Here is a 20,925-nt window from a genome sequence, read left to right on the forward strand (position 1 = left end):
TGTCTGTTTATTGTTCTATTGTTATGTCATTTTTATTCATGTCTGATTGTCAGATGTTTTTGAATAGAGATTTTACCATCTTGATGATCTTTTTAATAACGTTCGCTTTTGTAATAATCTCTGTGTACACATCAGAGACACATAGAGCTTTATTAAAATTGTTAATATAGTGCAAATAAGAAATAACACCTCGCAAAATAAACACAGTAATTAAAATAGTTCTGCTGTGTCTGACACCCGAGGCTCACCATTGGAGACGCTCAGATGATGATTATTTATTATTCCAGACAGACATTCACAAACCCAAATGACCTCAGTGCTGTTACAGGGTGTCCTTAAAAAGTCTTAAAATGTCTTGAAAATATTCACTTGTAGGTCTTTAATCGTTTTAAACAGCTCTTACATTTTATATGTCCATGTAAAGCTACCCAATCAGCCATGCACTTAATACTGTTTTTTCTCTAGTGAAGCGTTCAGTTTTTACACTTACAAAGTCGTCATGTAAATAGCAAATGCACCATGGAGCGACACAACTGACTCTTAAAGGGAATGTGAGATGAGACTCTGATTGGTTTATTCTCAAAACACACCTATAACTCATTAAGAGAATAAGCTCAACCCTGTTAGACCATGCGCCACTGCGCAAAGCAGATTTTTCCGTCCTTAAAATAGCAAAAGTGGGTTCAGACACGCCCTTAGTGCTGTTGTGCCCTGCCATTTGGACTTTGTGCATGGATCGTCAAAATAGAGGCCAACGTCTTCAATTTAACCTGAAACCTGCAGAAAGCCTGTGTTAACCAATGTGTGTGTGTGTTTGTGTGTGTGTTTATGTGTGTATGTGTGTAGCTGGTCTTGACGGTGGGTCTGCTGGCGGTTGTGGTCTATCTCTACACTGTAGTGGCTTTTAACTTCTTCCGCAAGTTCTACAATAAGAGTGAAGATGGAGAATCGCCAGACATGAAGTGTGACGACATGCTAACGGTGAGTTAACAGCTAACACCACACAGACTAGCATCTAAATACATGACGGATGTGTTTTTGTACATGATGCGATTGATTTCTGTTAAATAATGATTAATATTGTTTATCGGAGCTTTATTCCCAGCTCTTTTGAATATAGACACTGTAAAAGTAGTGTGCAGCTGTGGTTGCTAATATTCATTCATTTATTTTATTTTCGGTTTAGTCCCTTTGTTACAACGAATTCCTTGATGATTTCTCTGTCCCCAGCAGGTAATGTTTTTAGACGCAGGACACTTACTCGAATTTCCATCCATTTTTATTCTTGCTTCCAAAACATGTTCTAAAACAGGGGTCTCAATCTCGCGGCCCGCGGGCCATTTGCGGCCCTCAGTGCAATATTTTGTGGCCCGCGCCGACCGCTGTACTCTGACAGAATCAGCGGAGCGGGGAGAGAGAGCGCTCCCCGCTCCGCTGATTCTATCCGTACACAGCGCGCTTGTCACTCAATGCGCGTTGTCGCGCGCGTTCTGATCAGCTGTGTTGTCGCGCGCGTACTCTAGAGCGGTGTTATCGCGCGCCTACTGAAGGGCGGGACCGAGGGTGTGTCGCGTTGCGGGGGCACTTTTGATCATTTTGGAAGGGCACTTGAGCCCTATGTGTGCACGTGCCTGCCCTGCATCTTATATATATATATTATCAGCCTGATCTCACGAGAAAACGTAAGTATTTTACGTTTTGCCAGTTTAGTGGCTAATTCGTACGAATTCGTACGAGTTCAGTTGTACGAAATGGTACGATTTTTAAAAGGAGGCGTGGCACCTGACCCCACCCCTAACCCCAACCGTCATTGGGGGATAAGCAAATCGTACTAAATTGTACGAATTAGATTGTACGAATTTATACGAATTAGCCACTAAAAGAAAAAGTTACGAATTGCCGTGAGATTGTGTTGATATTATAGGTAGATACAGACTGGTACAGACTGATGTGACTGGAGTGGGGTGGGGGTGTTTTATTTATACATATATACGCCTTTTTTAGGTGAGGGAATGGAAGTTTTGAGCGAGTTCCCCCACTTTTTTCCCTAGGACTTCAATAAGTCAAAGTACAGGTCTAGACTTAATGATGATCATCTTCAAGCCATACTAAGGGTCTCAACTGCGTCCGCTCTAAAGCCAAATGTGGTTTAGATTTGTGAGAAGAAGCGCTGTCAAGTCTCTGGCAGCAAGAAGTAGGCAAAAGATGCCATGTTCAGAAGAACTGTTCATAATCTTCACTCAATGTTCTATTAATGTTCAGGACACTTCATGTTCAGAAGAAATAATTAAAACTGTTAATAATGACATTTGAGGACTTTTTTTTGTGGAATCCCTTATGCGGCCCAGCCTCACCCAGACTTTGCCTCCTGCGGCCCCCAGGTAAATTGAGTTTGAGACCCCTGCTCTAAAACAAACAACTTACAATAATTTATCAATGTCTTCCAAGGGAGCGTTTGAAAACTGTAGCTGCGTCCCAAATCGCATACTTATGCACTATTCTACGCCATTTTGTAGTTTAAATAGTGCAAGTAGTGTGTTCACACTGAAAACTCTAATAATAGTAAGTGCACTTTAATTACCCGGATGATGCACTCATTCAGCCGCTAAAATGAAGTGTGTAATGATGGACACTTCACACACTCAACGACCGCAGGTTTGCTTACGTAGCGGAAGAGGCGGAGCTATCGGACGCACATGTTGAATAACTTTATTTATTTTGGATGGCGAAAGCAAAATTCTCTTATGAGAGTGATTATAGCGCCTCCCGATGGTGAATGCGGTTATACTCACGGCAGGTATTATTTAATAATTCGGTCGTTTATTTCACTGATTTGGCAACCGTCAAACGTCATCAGGGAAACGGTTTGAATTTCCGCTTAGTTAAAAAAACATTAGTGTGCCATTTGGGACGCCACTACATACATACACTATCCTGTTGAGTGTGTAAGTGCATAAGTACATAGTGCATGAGTGCATAGTGTATAATGTGCCATTTGGGACGCAGTATGTGTTTCCACCCACTGGCACGCTTCTTGCTGATTAGGTTCAGCTGATATTGCCTCTTCTACAGTGCAGTGACCAGTATGCCCCATAGGTGGCAGCACAACAGCTGGCAAAAAGCAGGCCAAAGATAATACAAGATAAAATAAATTAAATACATTACTATCTTTCTAATTCAGGGCTCCGACACCCTTTATTAATCAAAGTCGCCACAGCGGAATGAACCGCCAACTATTCCAGCATATGTTTTGCTTAGCGGATGCTCTTCCAGTTGCACTGGAAATCACCCATACACACTCATTTACACACATGCACAACTTACCGATTTAGCTTATTCAATTCCCCTGTCGCGCATGTGTTTGCACTGTGGGAGAAACCGAAGCACGCACGCCAACACAGCGTATTTTTGTCAGTGTATTGGAGGGATTGTTTGAAAGGTGCACACGAGCACTTCATGATGGTCAGATCACAGGACTCAACCTCTGCCCTCTGATATTTAGCGTCGGGGTGGCAGGGCTGTGGTTTGTGGTCCGTGTTGCCCTTTTAATTGCTTGCGTGAGGTTTAATGCGCTCTTCGGATGGGAACATCGCTGCGGCCATTCTTCATTTCTGACGTTAGTGCTGTTGCTAAGCATAAACGACCGGACGCTCATTAGCATTAGCAATCGACTAGAACAGCAGACTAATTAACTAAGTAAACAAACAGAGGGAGAGAGAGAGAGAGAGAGAAATGTTTTCACCATGCAACAATCTGCCAATAACAACAACAGTAATAATAATAATGAATTGGTTATTCATATTCTTAGTTTATTGCCTTATTATTAATGCCAAAGCTACAAAAACAGCAACTAATAGCATTAATACTCATCTGTGTGTGCTTTTTTGTTTATTTTAAAATGTAATTATCATATCAATAATGATTATTTAATTTTGTCATTGATTTCTTTCATGTCAAATTGAAGTGGAATGATCATTTCCCGAAATGCTTGTGTGTTTTAATTGTGATGCCATCAGGTGTATGTGGATGCAGTGTCAGTGAGGTCTGTGCATATGTGTGTGTGCATGTGTATGAGTATGTGTGCGAGTGTGTGTATATGTGTATGAGTATGTGTGCGAGTATGTGTGTGTATGCGCGTATATATGTGTGTGTATATGTGTGTTTGTGCATATGTGTGAGTGTGTGTGTATGAGTATGTGTGCAAGTATGCGTGTGTGCATATCTGCGTGTGAGAGTGTGTTTATGTGTATGTGTGCAAGTATGTGTGTATGTATGCGCATACATGTGTGTGTTTGCTTGTGTGTGTGTGTGTGTGTGTGCGTGCGTGTATGTGCATGTCTATGTGGGTATGTGCATATGTGTGCATGTGTGTTTGTGTATGTGTATGAGTGTGTGTGCGAGTATGTGTGTGTATGCGCGTACATATTTGTGTGTATATGTGTGTGTGTGTGCATATGTGTGAGTGTGTATGAGTATGTGTGCAAGTATGCGTGTGTGCATATCTGCGTGTGAGAGTGTGTGTATGTGTGTGTGTATGCACATACATGTGTGTGTTTGCATGTGTGTGTGCGTGCATGTGCATGTCTGTGTGGGTGTGTGCATATGTGTGAGTGTGTATGTGTATGAGTACAGTATGTGGAAAGTGTCCGTGTGTGTGTATGTATGTGTGTGTGTGCATACATGTAAATTTTGTGATTAAGTGTGTGTGCATGTATGTGTGTGTGTGTTTGTGTGTGTGCATTTGTGTATGAGTATGTGTGCGAGTGTGTGTGTGTGTGACTGTGTATGTGTGTGCATGTGTGTGAGTATGTGTGCTTGACTGTGTATGTGTGTGCATGTGTGTATGAGTATGTGTGTGAGTGTGTGTGTGTGCATGCGTGTGTGAGTTTGTGTTCTTGTTTGTAATGTTTGTGTATATGAGTATGTGTGCAAGTGTTTTTGTGTGAAACTATCTGTGTGTGTAAGTGTATGAGTAAGTGTGCGAGTATGTGTGGGAGTGTGTGTGTGTGTGAGAGTGTGTGTGTGTGTGTGTGTGAGTGTGTGTGTGTGTGTGTATGTATGTATATGTGTATGAGTATGTGTGGCTGTGTGTGTGTGTGTGTGTGAGTGTGTGTGTGTGTGTGTGTGTGCACGTGTGCGCGTGTGTGTATATGTGTGAGAGTATGTGTGGTTGTGTGTAAGTGTGTGTGCGCATGTGTGTGTATAAGTGTATGAGTATGTGTGCAAGTATGTGTGTGTGTGTGTGTTTGTGTGTGTGTGTTCGCGTGTGCTTGTGTGTATATGTGTATGTGTGTGTGCGATTGTTTAAGATTGTGCGCAAGTTTGTATGTGTGTGAGTATATGTGCATACGTGTGTGTGTGCGCGCATATGTGTATTAGAAAATGTGTGCGTGTGCGTGTGCGTGTGCGTGTGTGTGTGTGTGTGTGCGAGCGTGCGTGCGTGTGTTTGTGTGTGTGTATGTGTGTGTGTGTGTTTGTTTGAGTGTGTTTGTGTGTGTGTGTGTGCGTGTGTGTGTGTGTGCGCGAGTATATAAGTGAATGACTATGTCTGTATGTATGTGTGTGTGTCTGTATGTGTGCAAGTATGTGTGTTTGTGTTTGTTTGTGTGTGTGTGCTCGCGTGTGCTCGTGTGTATATGTGTATGTGTGTGTGTGATTGTTCAAGATTGTGTGCAAGTTTGTATGTGTGTGAGTATATGTGCATACGTGTGTGTGTGTGCGCATATGTGTATGAGAAAATGTGTGTGTGTTTGTGTGTGTGTGCACGTACGCGTGCATGTGTGCGTGCGTGCGTGCGTGTGTGTGTTTGTGTGTGTGTGTGTGTGTATGTGTGTGTGTGTGTGTTTGTTTGAGTGTGTTTGTGTGTGTGTGTGTGTGTGTGTGTGTGTGTGTGTGTGTGTGTGTGCGTGTGTGTGTGCGCGAGTATGTAAGTGAATGACTATGTCTGTAAGTATGTATGTGTGTGTGTCTGTATGTGTGCGAGTATGTGTGTGTGTGCGTTTGTGTGTGTGTGCTCGCGTGTGCTTGTGTGTATATGTGTATGTGTGTGTGCGATTGTTTAAGATTGTGTGCAAGTTTGTATGTGTGTGAGTATATGTGCATACGTGTGTGTGTGTGCGCATATGTGTATGAAGAATGTGTGTGTGTGTGTGTGTGCACGTACGCGTGCATGTGTGCGTGTGTGCGTGCGTGCGCGTGTGTGTGTGTGTGTGTGTGTGTGTGTGTGTGTGTGTGTGTGTGTGTATGTATGTGTGTGTGTGTGTGTGTGTGTGTGCGTGTGTGTGTGTGCGTGAGTATGTAAGTGTATGACTATGTCTGTAAGTATGTATGTGTGTGTCTGTTTGTGTGCGAGAATGTGTGTGTCAGTTTTAATCCGCTGGGAAGCAGCCACCCGTACAATTCCATTTCTAGATGTTTCCCTTCTCTTTTTGTCTCCTCCGGGTCGTCTGTCTCTCTCGCTCTCTCCTCCTAATAAGGGAAGACAGTTTGACTGAAAGGGAATCTTTTGTCCAGAAACACTGACTTCAGTCTAAGGAGCAAACATTTGAGTTGCTTACATCCCCAGTGTGTGTTTCCACAGTCAATACATGTAGAGTTAAGACCATAACTCAGCCAATGGTGGGTGTGTTTTAGTGATTAGGACTATTCATGTGGCAGGATGGGACTGAAACCTTGTTAACCATGGTAAAATCCCTGTAAGACACACTTTCTCAGAGTGTCCTATCAGACACTTTATGTGCATGCTATCCTTCCTAAATAGTCAACCCGGGCTCATTGTGGAAACGTAGCCCCTCGGACGTTTCTGCGAACCGCGAGATACGTCCTGGGAGGTACGTATTCGAGCGGTTTTTGTTTTGGCGGATCCGTGAGAGGCCGCTGTGTGCGCTTTTTCGCATCTCGGGTGCCTCTCGGGATCCCGCCAAGTTCTCGCCCTTATTTTTCAGATTCTGTTTTTCATCTTACCTGATTTCTGGAACCGCTGTTCCCCGGACTCGATATCAGTCGCCGTCCCCGCGGCCGGCTCCTCCGATCCGCCGACGCAACGCTTTGAGCTAAGTGGACAAACTGGTTGCATCGGGAAAGCCCTCCACTCGGAGGCGAGCCGTCGGCTGGCGAGCGCGAAGAGGAGGAGCGGAGCGGCGCCACACCGCCCCATAGCGTTCGCTCAAAAAAACTAAACACAGCCGTACGTACCTCTGGCCACGTAAATCGCGGTCTCCAGAAACGTCCGCGGAGCTACGTTTCCAGAATGAGCTTGGGTTGTGAATAGTATATTCATTTAATTATTCATTCATTTTCCTTCGGCGTAGTCCCTTTTTTCACCAGGGGGCGCCACAGTGGAATGAACTATCAACTATTCCAGCATATGTATACATAAGGGGAAACACCCATACACACTCATTTACACACACACGCACACATGTTTGTTTTTGTAAAAAATGGGGACATTACATAGGTTTCCATTCATCTTATATGGTCCAAACCGTATATTATATTGCCCTCACCCCACCCCTAAACCCAACCATCACAGAAGACTGTGTGCAGCTTTACTCTCTGATTAAACTCATTCTGTAGGATTTATAAGCATTTTGAGAAATGAGGACGTCACCAATTTTACCTCCTTTTTGTAATACCTGTGTCATACCTACATCATTATTCAGATTTGTGTCCTGATATGTCACAAAAACACGTACACACGGACACACACACACACACACACACACACACACACACACACACACACACGTGCAGTCAATTTAGTTGATCAATTCCTCTATAGCGCATGTGTTTGGACTGTTGGGGAAACCCGAGGAAACCCACGCCAACACGGGGAGAACATGCCGGAGCACCCGGAGGAAACCCACGGGGAGAACATACAAACTCCACACAGAAACGCCAACTGACCTAGCTGAGGCTCAAACCAGTGACCCAACGACCTTCTTGCTGTGAGGCGACAGCACTACCTACTGTGCCACTGCTTCGCCCATTATCTATTATTTTATTAAATAATCATTCCACATCCTTCCTCAAAACGGTGTTGAACTGTTTAGAAATGGATCTTCTAAAAGTGGTAAATGCTTCACTTTTCCTAACCCACTTAAAACGGCAGTTGTTAAACCCCTCTTGAAGAAGAGCAGCCTGGATAACACCCTGTCGAGCAATTACAGACCAATCTCAAATCTCCCTTTAATAGGCAAAATCTTTGAAAACAAGTTTTAAACAAGTTCTTAAGCTTCAAAGAAACGTGTTCATGCTTTTATCAGCAGCAGGGTGGATTACTTTACGGACCTACTTTCTTCCTCGATTCATTCACATCCGCAGCTGACGTCAGAGCAACAGAAAGCGCTACTCATTCACCAACGTCACTTTAGAGCCAGTACATGAATGATTCTCTAGCGTAATGTCTAAAGTTATACAGTTAATTACTGTATGATAGGACAGTGGAGATTTACAGACGGGAAAGTATGGGGAGTAGGGCTGCACAATATTGAAAAAAACTGATATTGTGATATTTTATTTTTCTTCGATAAATATTGCGATGTAAATATAGTTTATTTGACTGTTTTCTAGGAAGCCGAACAGTATTCTGGTTCAGAAATTGAACAATCACAGTGCAAAAAAGGCTTTTAATACTTTGCTTTGTCTCATTTCTAGTCTAGATATCTAAACAAAATGCTTAGTTAAATAATAAAATAAGTAAATAAATAATGTTTCGTTTTAAAATTCAGATGAAATAAGTTAAAATTAAGAGGCTTTTCCTCAAAACAAAGAAAATGATCTGCCAGTGAGGCACGTGAAATAATCTCGTTTTCGCTTTGATATAGATATTTGGACTAGAAACAAAGACAAAAACTCTAAGCAAGCAGAGCATTTGTTGTTGTTGTTGCATAAATCATATAAATACAGTGATTAAATACAGTTCTGTAGCTCCTGGTCAACAATAATTCAGACTTAATGTTGCATATCTTTGCAATGTGACTATTGTGTATGCGCACATTGTGATATCGATGCTGAAAGGATATATTGTGCAGCTCTAATGGAGAGCAGAGATAGCAGAATGATCAACAAAGAACCGGGAATCAAACTCGGGTCGCTGTGAGCACCTCAGTGCTGTGTTGATGCACTAACCTCTAGGCCACAGGTGTCAAACTCAGTTCCTGGAGGGCCGCAGCTCTGCACAGTTTAGTTCCAACCCTAATTAAACACACCTGATCAAACTAAATAAGGTTTGTTTGAAACCTACAGGTAAGTGTGTTGGAGCAGGGTTGGAACTAAACTGTGCAGGGCTTCGGCCCTCCAGGAATTGAGTTTGACACCCCTGCTCTAGGCTATTGGCACCGACTATGAAGTCTTAAATCCTTTTGAGACATTCATTCCAAATTTCATCAGGAACTTCTTCATCAAATTCTTACATATAGTTCATATTTTTAAGGATATTGTCTGAGTAGTAAAGCAGCATCAGTGTTTGTGTTCTTAGTCTTTTGATGTTGCTGTTATTGATTATGTTGTTGGTTGGTTTATTACAGTGCTTTATATTAGTCTCTACAAAGCACTAGTGAAGTGAAGCTGAGCATGATATGTGTTCAGAAGTGAGTGATCAGATCGATGCTTCTCTTTGGTCTGTGCAGTGCTACATGTTTCACATGTATGTGGGCGTTCGTGCCGGTGGAGGCATCGGGGATCAGATTGAAGATCCAGCCGGAGACGAGTACGAGATCTACCGCATCATCTTCGACATCACCTTCTTCTTCTTCGTCATCGTCATTCTCCTGGCCATCATTCAGGGTGTGTGTCTGTGTGTATTCGGTGTGTACATAGTGTTTGTGCGCTGCTGGATCTCACGTGTGTGTGTGTGTGTGTGTGTGTGTGTGTTTGTGTGTGTGTATGTATGTGTGTGTGTGTGTGTTTCAGGTCTGATCATAGACGCGTTTGGGGAACTGAGGGACCAGCAAGAGCAGGTGAAAGAGGACATGGAGGTGAGGAAACACAAAACATGGCTTTAAATGCTTGAAAATGCTTAAGTTTTAATAGTGTTTCAATGTTTTTAAAAGATTTTGGATAAAGTCCTTGAAACTGCTTCACAGTTATATAATTACTAAGTAGGTAATAATTAGGGTTGTCAATTAATTTAAAAAAATGTACTAATTAATTAATTAATTAATCTCGAAAAGCTGTTTTTATTAGAGACATGAAAACACAGGCATGGTAATGCCATTTAAATTTTAAAACAATCAATGCCAATACCAATCAAAAATGATTTCCATGTTTGATTCTAAGTGGACTACAAAAAAAAAATAAAAAATCCAAAATACAGTCATTGCAAATATGAAAAATGGAAAATAATAATAATAATAAACTATTGAATACAAACAGTTGTACTCATTGTAAAGTTGTATTGCTGTGAGTTGAAAACATTAATTATAAAGTAGAAACAATTTTGCTTAGTCCTCCTTTATATTCAGGTAGTTGCTAAGACAGTCCAGTCTGTTGACATTATCAGGGGACAATGTGGCAAAGGGGAACATCAAAGGCACGTACCAAAGACTAGATACTTTTTACAGCAACTTTGCTCACACCATCTCTAAACATTTAATTCTAAACAGCTTTAAAGGATACGGACACCGCAAAGACTATAGATTGCATAAAGAATGTCTTAAAGAGACTTTGGACACTGTCAGCGATGTCAGACGTTTGCTCTTGTTGCTAGAAAACGCTAGGAACAAGATTCATCAACACACACGATGGCGTTCATCAAATTTGCTTAAACTAAGCATTCTAAAGTATGGCTGTATTTCACAAGCAAGGATTCTGACACAGCGATGTGGAGCAGACGCTTTACAAAAGTTGCGTGTAGGGGGGGAAACACGTCAAACTTAATGAAACATTTGAGGGCGCATGGAATCATCTTAAAGAATGAAGAATGGACTGTATTTGTCAGCTTGCGACATCATCTGGCACTTTCAGTGAGTACATTTACATGGACACCAATGCTCTACTTTTATAATTAAGATAATACTAATTAAGAGTCGACCATGTAAGCAGCGATATTTGATTTCCTTAAAGGATCACGGGAGTCTCGAAATGCGGAGTTTTTTCTTTCAGTTCGCCATGCGCTATCAAATTCCATTAAATCAGCACCCTTCCAGCAGTCCTTACTTCATATTCTTATCCAATAAGTGTCACTGGGCATGAAAAACATGTTGCTGAATGAGAGTGAACTGCAGTTGAATTCGAAAGATTAAACATGAAACACCTCAAATTGCATGAAACTTTGGAGGAAACACAGGATAGCCTGCTGATGCGACATTAATTGTTTTATACTTAACTTCTAAAAGTGCTTTCTTGGTCTTATCCATATGTCTTTGCACGTTGAACATACATCGGCCACAACAGGAAATGAAAAAACTGCAATTGCGTACATTTTTTAAAACACGTTAAATATTTCAAATTAATTGTGTGCGTTAACGCGCTTATTATATATATATATATATATATATATATATATATATATATATATATATATATATATATATATATATATATATATAAATTATAAAAAAAATATATATATACATTACATATATCTGTATGTCTGTATATATATATATATATATATATATATATATATATATATATATATATATATATATATATATATACATATATATATATATATATATATTTATTTATTTATATTTTATTTAATAAAAAAAAAAATATATATATATATATATATATATATATATATATATATATATATATATATATATATATATATATTATTTTTTGCTTTTGCATTAAATGAAAACTCTGGAGTCTGTGCATGTGCCTATAGCATTATCTGGCTGTCATCCTTTGCTTAAACAGTGGGAGAAGACAAAATACATGGGGATTATCGTTTCATAAGTGAACAATGCATGAAATTAAAGGGGTGGTCCACTGTGATATCATATTTTAAACTTTAGTTGATGTGTAATGTAGCTATGTGAACATAAACAACTCCTCTGAATGTAAAAAGCTCCAGGTTCAATTCAAACGGAGACCTTGGTTCTTACTGAGTTAGCTTAACAAAGGCTAGAATGAACAAATTTTAGGGAATACAAAAAATATACTTTCGGCCCTTGTGAGATCACAAACGTACTTTTACCATGCACTCACACTGCGCAGCTAAGGGGCGTGGCCAGAGGCGCTGTAACTTTACAGCAGAGAGAGCTGAAATGCTGCCCTGCTGTTTCCACAGAGACAAAAGTGCTTAAAGTTCAATATTAATCAAGTTCCAGAGAATTATAAAATACATAGCAAGCATGATTTAACAAAACAGCTTCCAGAATCTCTCCAGTTCAGTGCTGGATTCGAAATCTCCTCAAAGATGAAGCAGCTACAAGCAGATGCTGTGAACTCTGAGCCACGGCCTGTAAGTGTTTCTATTTGTTAAAACTGATCATGACATGTACAGTGTCTAGCCTCAACGATATGCTGTAGCAAAGATGTAAACAACGGGAAATGCTGTTCGCCACCGCTAACAATTTAGCTACAAATACATATTTATCAGTCAAACTGCTGTAAACACTCACACACACACACACACACACACACATACTTCACCGGCGCGTGCAGCCTCTCTCTATGTGTGTGCGCGACTTTGCATTGCTTCTCTATAGGCAGCTTTTCCATGCGTTTTACATCTCAGATAATGAAGTCGCAAAAGAAATGTGAACGATTCGTGTTACTTACAAAGGCATATTCTAGATATATGTGAAAGACGACGTGTTAAAAAAATACTGGAGAGCTCACCTAACTCGTGTGTAGCAGCAAAAAAGTCAATCGAGGCTCACACAGGTCGCATCCCACATCTTGTGCTCTATTCTTCTGTCAGCAGCGTCACTACAGAAAATAACTTAATCCGAGCATCAGAAGAAAAGAAAAATAAATATCTCTCCCGAGCACATGCGCTTCTCGTGTTACAGATAGTTCATAGTAAACACACGCACACACATAAACACACACACACTCTCTTAAAGGAGCCACACCCCATTTTCACTCGTTACAGACACTTGTCAGATGTTATTACAGAGAGGGAGCATGAGGTTGACTGACTGTCTACACAAAACGTGCATGCTTGGACGGGCTTGACGTGGAGCCGATCCACGAATCGCAGCACATTATGACACACGACCAATCAGAGTCTCTTGAGGGCGGGCCTTTCAGAGGAACTAGGAGATATATCAGTCGTTTTCATGTTAGCTGAGTAGCTTTATATAATCAAAGTGAGATTTATGAAAAAATAACATGATTTCCTTCAAGTGAAACATGAGCACACATTGCATTGCATCTTATTAACACAACCAAGCCTTAACATTACATTCTGGACCACCCCTTTAAAATAAATATACATTTAAGCTGCAAGTAAATGACGTTTAAAAGCGTAAATGACAGTAATTCATTGTTGCCAACGAATAGAATCTGATAAAATGTGATGAAGCATGTTTGTAAATATGTAATTCGCCACCCTTGTAAAGTGCTGGAAAATTATTCAAATAGACCTGGAAAGTGTCTGTAAAAAGCAAGAGCTGTATAAATTGAGAAGCATGCCAGATTAAAAATTGCATGTCTTTCCTCTCGCAGACGAAGTGCTTCATCTGTGGAATCGGGAACGATTATTTCGACACGGTTCCTCATGGCTTCGAGACGCACACACTGCAGGAACACAACCTGGCCAACTATCTGTGAGTCATCAGCATTCAAAGATTAAGCGAAAATAAAATAATTGCTGTGATGGTCATGCACATCTTGTTAGCGAAGCGCAGTTCTGTGATCAGTCTGAAAGCCACAGGGGCACTCATGTGTGGAAACTCCAAACAAGCATGAATAGGAAACCCAGGAAATCCAGGACAGTTCCATTATAAACAGATTTAATTGTTTTTATTGATTTAACGTGATAATCGCACGTTAATAAAATCATCTCGCAGAATGATTTATTTTAAGAACTCAACTAAATTGAGTTTGGAGTAAAAACATGGTATTTTCACATGCTTTCAGATGTAGCAGCAATCACTACACATAACCATTGTTTACTGGGAAGCTCATTATTGCAGAATGATTATCTTCTTTTTATTAAATTGCCTGTGATTATGAACATAATTATGAACATTGCCTGTCTGTGAGGTATGAATCTGTGTAATAAAGGCTGCTCCATCTTAAAGCATGTGCTTGAGATCTACTACTGTTTACAGAACTGGCTTTACTGTAAAAAAATGTGCGTTAAAAACAGCTTCAATTAATCAGCCAGCTCTACAGCCTTCCATATTCAAGAGGATTTAATGACTGCGTCTTCAAGTGTTTTACCTAGAGACTAAAAGCAAATGAGATACAGATCAATGCAGTGTCCAGATGAGCCCTGTAGACTAGCTGCCTTTGGCAAGTCATTAAACTTGGCTGCGCAACAGTGCATATTTAAATCAAGGTAAACTGTGTGTCTTTGCAGATTTTTCTTCATGTATCTCATCAACAAGGATGAAACAGAGCACACAGGCCAGGTAATTCCCATCATCCCCTCCTTATCCTTTGGTTCTGTTGTTTGTTCTGCTCTTCAACCAGGCTGTCCGCGGCATACCTGTCAACATTGGGATGTAAAAATAAGAGATATGTCCACCATAACACCAAAACATTATTGGCTATTTTTAAAATGAGCTATTATAAAGAAATTGAATCAAGTTATCAAATCTCAATAAACTTTTCTTCACTGTATAACCTAAACACTCTGATTAAAGAGCAGAGAATGCATCTCTCATTCAGATTTTTAATGTGATTACATTAAATAACAGAGGAGTCACTTTAAACATGCACACATCTAACATTATAATAAAAGCATTCAATTGCTTTTCTAACTTTTTATGCTTATTTAGGACTAAATTAGTTGTGTTTAGAGAAAAAAAACACTAAGATCGACATCTTTAGACGTTATTATTAATAATTATGTGGATAATTATGCAGATGCTTAATTATCTGCATGCCATTATCTTGTCTACCTTGTCTTAGGCCGTACTCACACTAGGTACAGTTGCCTCGAACCGGGCCAAAGCACGCTTGTCCCCCCTCCCGTCTCCCCCGACGGCCCGCGCTCTACACCATAAACGGGCCTCGGCACGCTTACGTCATCACTGCTGTACTGTTTAGTGAGAAGCGCTCTCTCACTCAGCAGCACAGTGGAGGTTTCTCTACTTATATCGTTTCAGTCGTTTGATATGCAGTCAAATATTTTGCCAAACAGTCCTTAGGGATGCGGTGACACGCAGTCAGATATTTCGCCGAACTGATCCGCCACTTTTGGCGCTCATAAACAATCATAATGCTCTCGTGCTGCAGGAATGAGGAGGTCTGCTGAAGGCGTGCAGCTGTCGTGCAGTGAGAGGTTTGCGTCTTTAATGAACTACGGCAGTTTGCTTTCACTGAACAGTAAGAATTATTAATAAATCCATATGAAACAGCCCCTTAAAAGTCACGACTCGCTTTCAGTTTCGGGCTTTGGCACGTTTTGCACTCACACACAAGCCCAAGTGAACCGCGCTCAGGCACACCTCTTCCAACCGGGACAGGCCGGCCAAGTGAACCGTGCTTGAGCCCGATTCAGCGCACTCAACCTTTACATTTACATTTAGTCATTTAGCAGACGCTTTTATCCAAAGCGACTTACAAATGAGGACAAGGAAGCAATTTACACAACCAAGAGCAACAATGAATAAGTGCTGTAGGCAAGTTTCAGGTCTGTAAAGTCTAAGAAGGGAAGTATTAGGTTTTTTTTTTTTTTTTTTTTTTTTTTGGTACAGTTAGTGTGATATTCAGAAAGGCAATTGCAGATTAGGAAGTGAAGTGGAGACTAAATAGTTGAGTTTTTAGTCGTTTCTTGAAGACAGCGAGTGACTCTGCTGTTCTGATGCAGTTAGGGAGTTCATTCCACCAACTGGGCAGATTGAGCGTGAGAGTTCGCGAAAGTGATTTCTTCCCTCTTTGGGATGGAACCACGAGGCGACGTTCATTCACAGAACGCAAGTTTCTGGAGGGCACATACATCTGAAGAAGCGAGAGCAGATAAGGAGCAAGGCCAGAAGTCACTTTGTAGGCAAACATCAGAGCTTTGAATTTGATGCGAGCAGCAACTGGCAGCCAGTGCAAACGGACTAGCAGCGGAGTGACATGTGCTCGTTTAGGTTCATCAAACGATCCTGGAAACGGGCCTGGGCACGGTTCGGATGGCATAGTGTGAGTAGGCCCTGTCTTACTGTTTGCCTGTTTGGTCTCTTACAACAAATGATATCTTGGAGCCAATAGCTAGACTGTACAATAGGGCCTATAAGATCCACAACAGACTTTATGGATGGACATTTCACTGTTTTGCTCTATCACTTTCTAAAGCTTTAACATTTCCAAACTACATTATGAACACAGGTATTAAACTGTACTATCAAATTTTAAATAGCGCTACCTCAGAAGCCCTTTGTGCTTTGGTACCAAAACTCAACACACTGTTCCACCAGATCTGTAACAAATGGATGTTTGCCACTCCCGGCTTTTAAAAACTGTTATGGACAGAGATCTTTCTTTTATGTTTTCACAAAAGCCTGGAATGAGATCCCACAAAACAATACCAACACTGAGACTTTTTAAAAATCCCATGCTCTTCATCTGATGGTCAACTATCCCTGTAGCCACTGAGATAGTAGCCTGCTTTTCTCTATTTCATATGTTTGGTGATTGTTTGTACTGTGTTGATGGATGAGATTTCTGTCTGTTTTTAGGTTCTGCAGAGCAGGAACCTCCTAAAAAACAGCAATCATGCTGAGTCAGGCCCGATTATCTTTTAATCTTTTCCTGTTTAAAAATTATAAATAAATAAATAAATATGTCTGGTCAAACATGCACCCAAAACCCAGACTTTCTCTCCGCTTCAATGCGTGTACAGAATCCGTTAGGGAACCAGCGTGTATTTATCATTATGGAGCACGTCAGCTGACAGTCACGCACTGCTATATGACTGCTTTGAGGATTGCATAGGAGGAGTGAATGCACCTGTAATGTAAAGAAAGGGAATCCCACCATTATTATATTTATTTTAAAGTGTTTTCATGTCTAAATAAATTGAAAGCACAGAACAGATTTACATTTAAGAGCAAGGGGCGGCCCCTGGTGGTTTGGTGGTATGGGTTGCGTATAGGGAGGATTAGTTCTTTGATGTTTATTGCCGCCCTTCATAGAAAGACTGAAAATACAGGAGAAATACGGGAAAATACCTTTACAGCATGATAGCGAGATCTCGGGAGGGTTGACGGGTATGGTCCAAACTTTTTAAAGTTGATGAATCAGTTTAGGGAAATTTAAGGCCCTTAAAAAGACATTTAAAGTAATACATTTTGTGCATTTTTGATTTTGCAATGTATATGTATGCTTAAGTTTGCCTGAATTTACTTTGCGAATATTAGTGTGCAGTTTATGAAATCGATTCAAGAGTTCACACTTAGATTTAGTTTGACAAATGATAGCAGGTTTGGCATGCTGTCCCGGGAGAGAGAGATAATTGAGCCCAGGGCTCCCGCCTAGTCGATTGAGTATGTAAGCGGAGTACGAGATCAGGTGGTTCTCGAGAGCTCCCCGTGGTAAAGGAAGAAAGGGGGAGAAGGGGTGGATGGGGGGTTTCTTCGGAAAACAAAGATAAGGGAGTAGTTCTAGCTAGGTTACTTATAGTGAGTTTTGGATTAATCTGATTGGCTAACTAATAATTGTAGATGAAAGACCAGCTGCTGTCAATCATATCAAGTGCTCCTCTCGAAATTAGTTTGTAAAACTTCACTTAAATCCTGCACTGCAAAAAATGCTTTTCTTGCTTAGATTTTTTGTCTCGTTTCTAGTCCAAAAATCTAAAATTTCTTATATCAAGAAGCATTTTCTAGACAAGCAAAACATATTGTCTTATTTTCAGAAATAATATGCCAATATTAAGTGAGTTTGTCCTTAAAACAAGCAAAATAATCTGCCAATGGGGTCAGCAAAATAATCTTACGTCAAAAGAAAAAACAAGATTATTTTGCTTACCCCATTGGCAGATTATTTAACTTGTTTTAAGGAAAACTCACTTAATTTTGGCATAATATATCTTAAAACAAGACAACATGTTTTGCTTGTCTAGAAAATTTCACTTGATTTAAGAGTTTTTAGATATTTAGACTAAAAACAAGGCAAAAAATCTAAGTAAGAAAAGCATTTTTTGCAGTGTGTTAGATTAATTCTGCTTTGTTTATTGCAGTAAAACAGGCAACACTGTTATTCCTGCTGTTTTATAGGCACCCCTGCTGGTTTAGCATTTTTATTCAGTACATGGTTTTGTTCAGCACTTTGGTCAGTGCCAAACTGAAGTAAATGTGCTTTATAAATAAACTTTACTTACTTTACTTACTTACATGAATAATGTTTGAGTTAACATTCTGTATTTAGTGAATACACTCACCGGCCATTTTATTAGGGACACCTGTCCAACTGCTCGTCAAACTGCTCGGTCTCCTGTCAGCTAAGAACAGGAAACTGAGGCTACAATTCACACAGACTCACCAAAACTGGACAATAGAAGATTGGAGAAACGTTGCCACATTTGGATGGTCTGGTCAGAATGTGGCGTCAACATTCTGGTGGTGTAATGGTGTGGTGGATATTTTCCTGGCACACTTTGGGTCCATTAGTACCAATTGAGCATGGTGTCAACACCACAGCCTACCTGACCATGTCCATCCCTTCATGAGCACAGTGTCTCCATCTTCTGATGGCTACTTCCAGCAGGATAACACACCATGTCATAAAGCTCAACCATCTCAGACTGGTTTCTTGAACATGACGATGAGTTCACTGTACTCAAATGGCCTCCACAGTCAGCAGATCTCAATCCAATAGAGTAGCTTTGGGATGTGGTGGAACGGGAGATTGGCATCTTGGATGTGCAGCCGACAAATCTGCAGCAACTGTGTGATGCTATCATGTCAATATGGAGCAAAATCTCTGAGGAATATTTCCAGTAGCTTGTTGAATCTCTGCCATGAAGGATTAAGGCAGTTCTGATGGCAAAAGAGGGTCCAACCCAGTATTAGTAAGGTGTACCTAATAAAGTGGCCAGTAAGTGCACACTGCACATTGCAATTTCGCCAATGTTACTGGTAGTGGCGATGAAGTCTTTAAAAGTATTGAATATTACTGTAATTCTTGTAAAGACCCAGTCAACACTATTTTTGCTTGTCTTTCAGGAGTCGTACGTTTGGAAAATGTACCAGGAACGCTGCTGGGAATTCTTTCCTGCTGGCGACTGTTTCCGGAAACAATACGAGGACCAGCTCAATTAGAAACAAGTGCACACACACATACAGACACACGTACACACACACATACAGTACATACACTGGATGGCAGAATCTCTTCAGTCAAACCACTGACACACACTGAATGTGTGAAGTTTTCAATCTGCGTCTGAAGAGCGTCACTTTCTGCCGTGCAGCGCTTCTTCATTTCATTATAAACTATTAGAGACTTACTAAAGAGGAGGGGAGCGGGATGTCGGGACGCAGACGGACTCATCCGGATGAACGATGCACGTTTTTTTGTTGTTTTAGATGGGGATCCGGTGCCTTATGCAAGATGAAGATGAGCCGGAGCGAGCGCTGGAACCCCTCAGGACTCTCCTCGGCTGCTCCGTTTCTTTGCGTTTCTTTCTTTTCACTACTTTTAATAATGCACCCATGCAGAGTTACTCTTTATATAGAAGAATATTCTCCGGAAAGTTCTTTCATTGCATGTTTATTATGCAAGTTTAAGGATAACCTTTAAAACGTAACCACGCAAGCTGATCTATATCACACGCAGTTTTTTAGGTTTAAGAACATTTAAGCTGTCCGACTGCAGTATTACTGTACATCACAGACTTTTCCTGCTTCATTCCAGTCAACAATTGGTCCAAAATCGCATTGGCACTAGATTTAGTTTGACACCGAAGCAATACTCATCGGAAGCGCGGGATCCTCCCACTACAGAGACTACATGCTTAATAATGCACAGACTTTACCGGAGCGGATTGGCCAGCGCACATGACGGACATTTCCCATCCTTCAGGAAACCACTGCACTTTCTTTCATAGCCATGACAAAGACCAGATGCTTTTCCTATTTGTTATATACGAAAAAACAATGTGAATCATTGCAATAACAACAAATGGGCTAAAAAGAACCAGCCGCAACTATGTGAGAGAAATTTTACTCATGTAGAGAATTTTGATAACAAAAAAAACCTCATCGGAAAATAACCTGTCAGACTTTAGTGTACCGTGTAGCGTTGTGCGCATATAACTGTGTGTGATCTGTAAAGGGAACTCAAAGACCTGCATGATTTTGACAAATAAAGCCATTATTTATTGATGCTCGTAGGTGACCATGTGCTTAAGATGACACAACCACCATCATCTGCTGAACGTGAAGCGGATAAAGGAGGGGATATGCATGGGAATAATGACTTTTAGATCTTTGCTTCTCAACAAGAGCCCTCAAAATGACCTGGAGATAGCTACAAATCAAGATCAAACACTATAGGTCATTTTTAATTACATTATAGTGTTGCTCCTTCGAGAAGCAGATCTTCCTCAGCCTTGGAAATTCAATTGCATTCATGCTTATTTAAATAGCACTTTTCACAATGTAGATTGTGTCAAAGCAGCTTAACATAGCTCCAGTAAAGTCCAAATTCCAGAGTTAAAGTTCAGTTAAGTTTAGTTTAGTGTGGGTTAATTTTCACTGCTGAAATTCCAAACACTGAAGAGCAAATCCACCAAAGCGCAGCTCCACAAGTGTGGCGACAGTGGAGGAACAAACTTCACCAATTGATCAAAGTGAAGGAAAAACA

At 40.6% G+C, this 20,925-nt stretch overlaps 1 protein-coding gene across 4 annotated transcripts in view; it reads left to right on the forward strand.

Moving 5' to 3' along the window:
* The window catches only part of ryr2a (ryanodine receptor 2a (cardiac)), a 282,516-nt gene extending 262,072 nt beyond the window's left edge, over positions 1 to 20,444 (forward strand). For all 4 annotated transcript variants that reach the window (XM_087277000.1, XM_087277001.1, XM_087277002.1 and 1 more), the window contains 6 exons: positions 847 to 981; positions 9,630 to 9,786; positions 9,913 to 9,977; positions 13,627 to 13,727; positions 14,486 to 14,537; positions 19,284 to 20,444. In XM_087277000.1, coding sequence (XP_087133126.1) covers positions 847 to 981; positions 9,630 to 9,786; positions 9,913 to 9,977; positions 13,627 to 13,727; positions 14,486 to 14,537; positions 19,284 to 19,379 — 606 coding nt within the window. In that variant the 3' untranslated portion in view covers positions 19,380 to 20,444. The remainder of the gene's footprint in view (positions 1 to 846; positions 982 to 9,629; positions 9,787 to 9,912; positions 9,978 to 13,626; positions 13,728 to 14,485; positions 14,538 to 19,283) is intronic.
* The last annotated feature ends 481 nt before the right edge of the window (positions 20,445 to 20,925 follow it).

The sequence above is a fragment of the Danio rerio genome, chromosome 12 (genome assembly GCF_052040795.2).
Source record: "Danio rerio strain M-AB ecotype USA chromosome 12, GRCz13ab, whole genome shotgun sequence".
In the NCBI taxonomy this organism is placed as follows: Eukaryota; Metazoa; Chordata; class Actinopteri; order Cypriniformes; family Danionidae; genus Danio; species Danio rerio.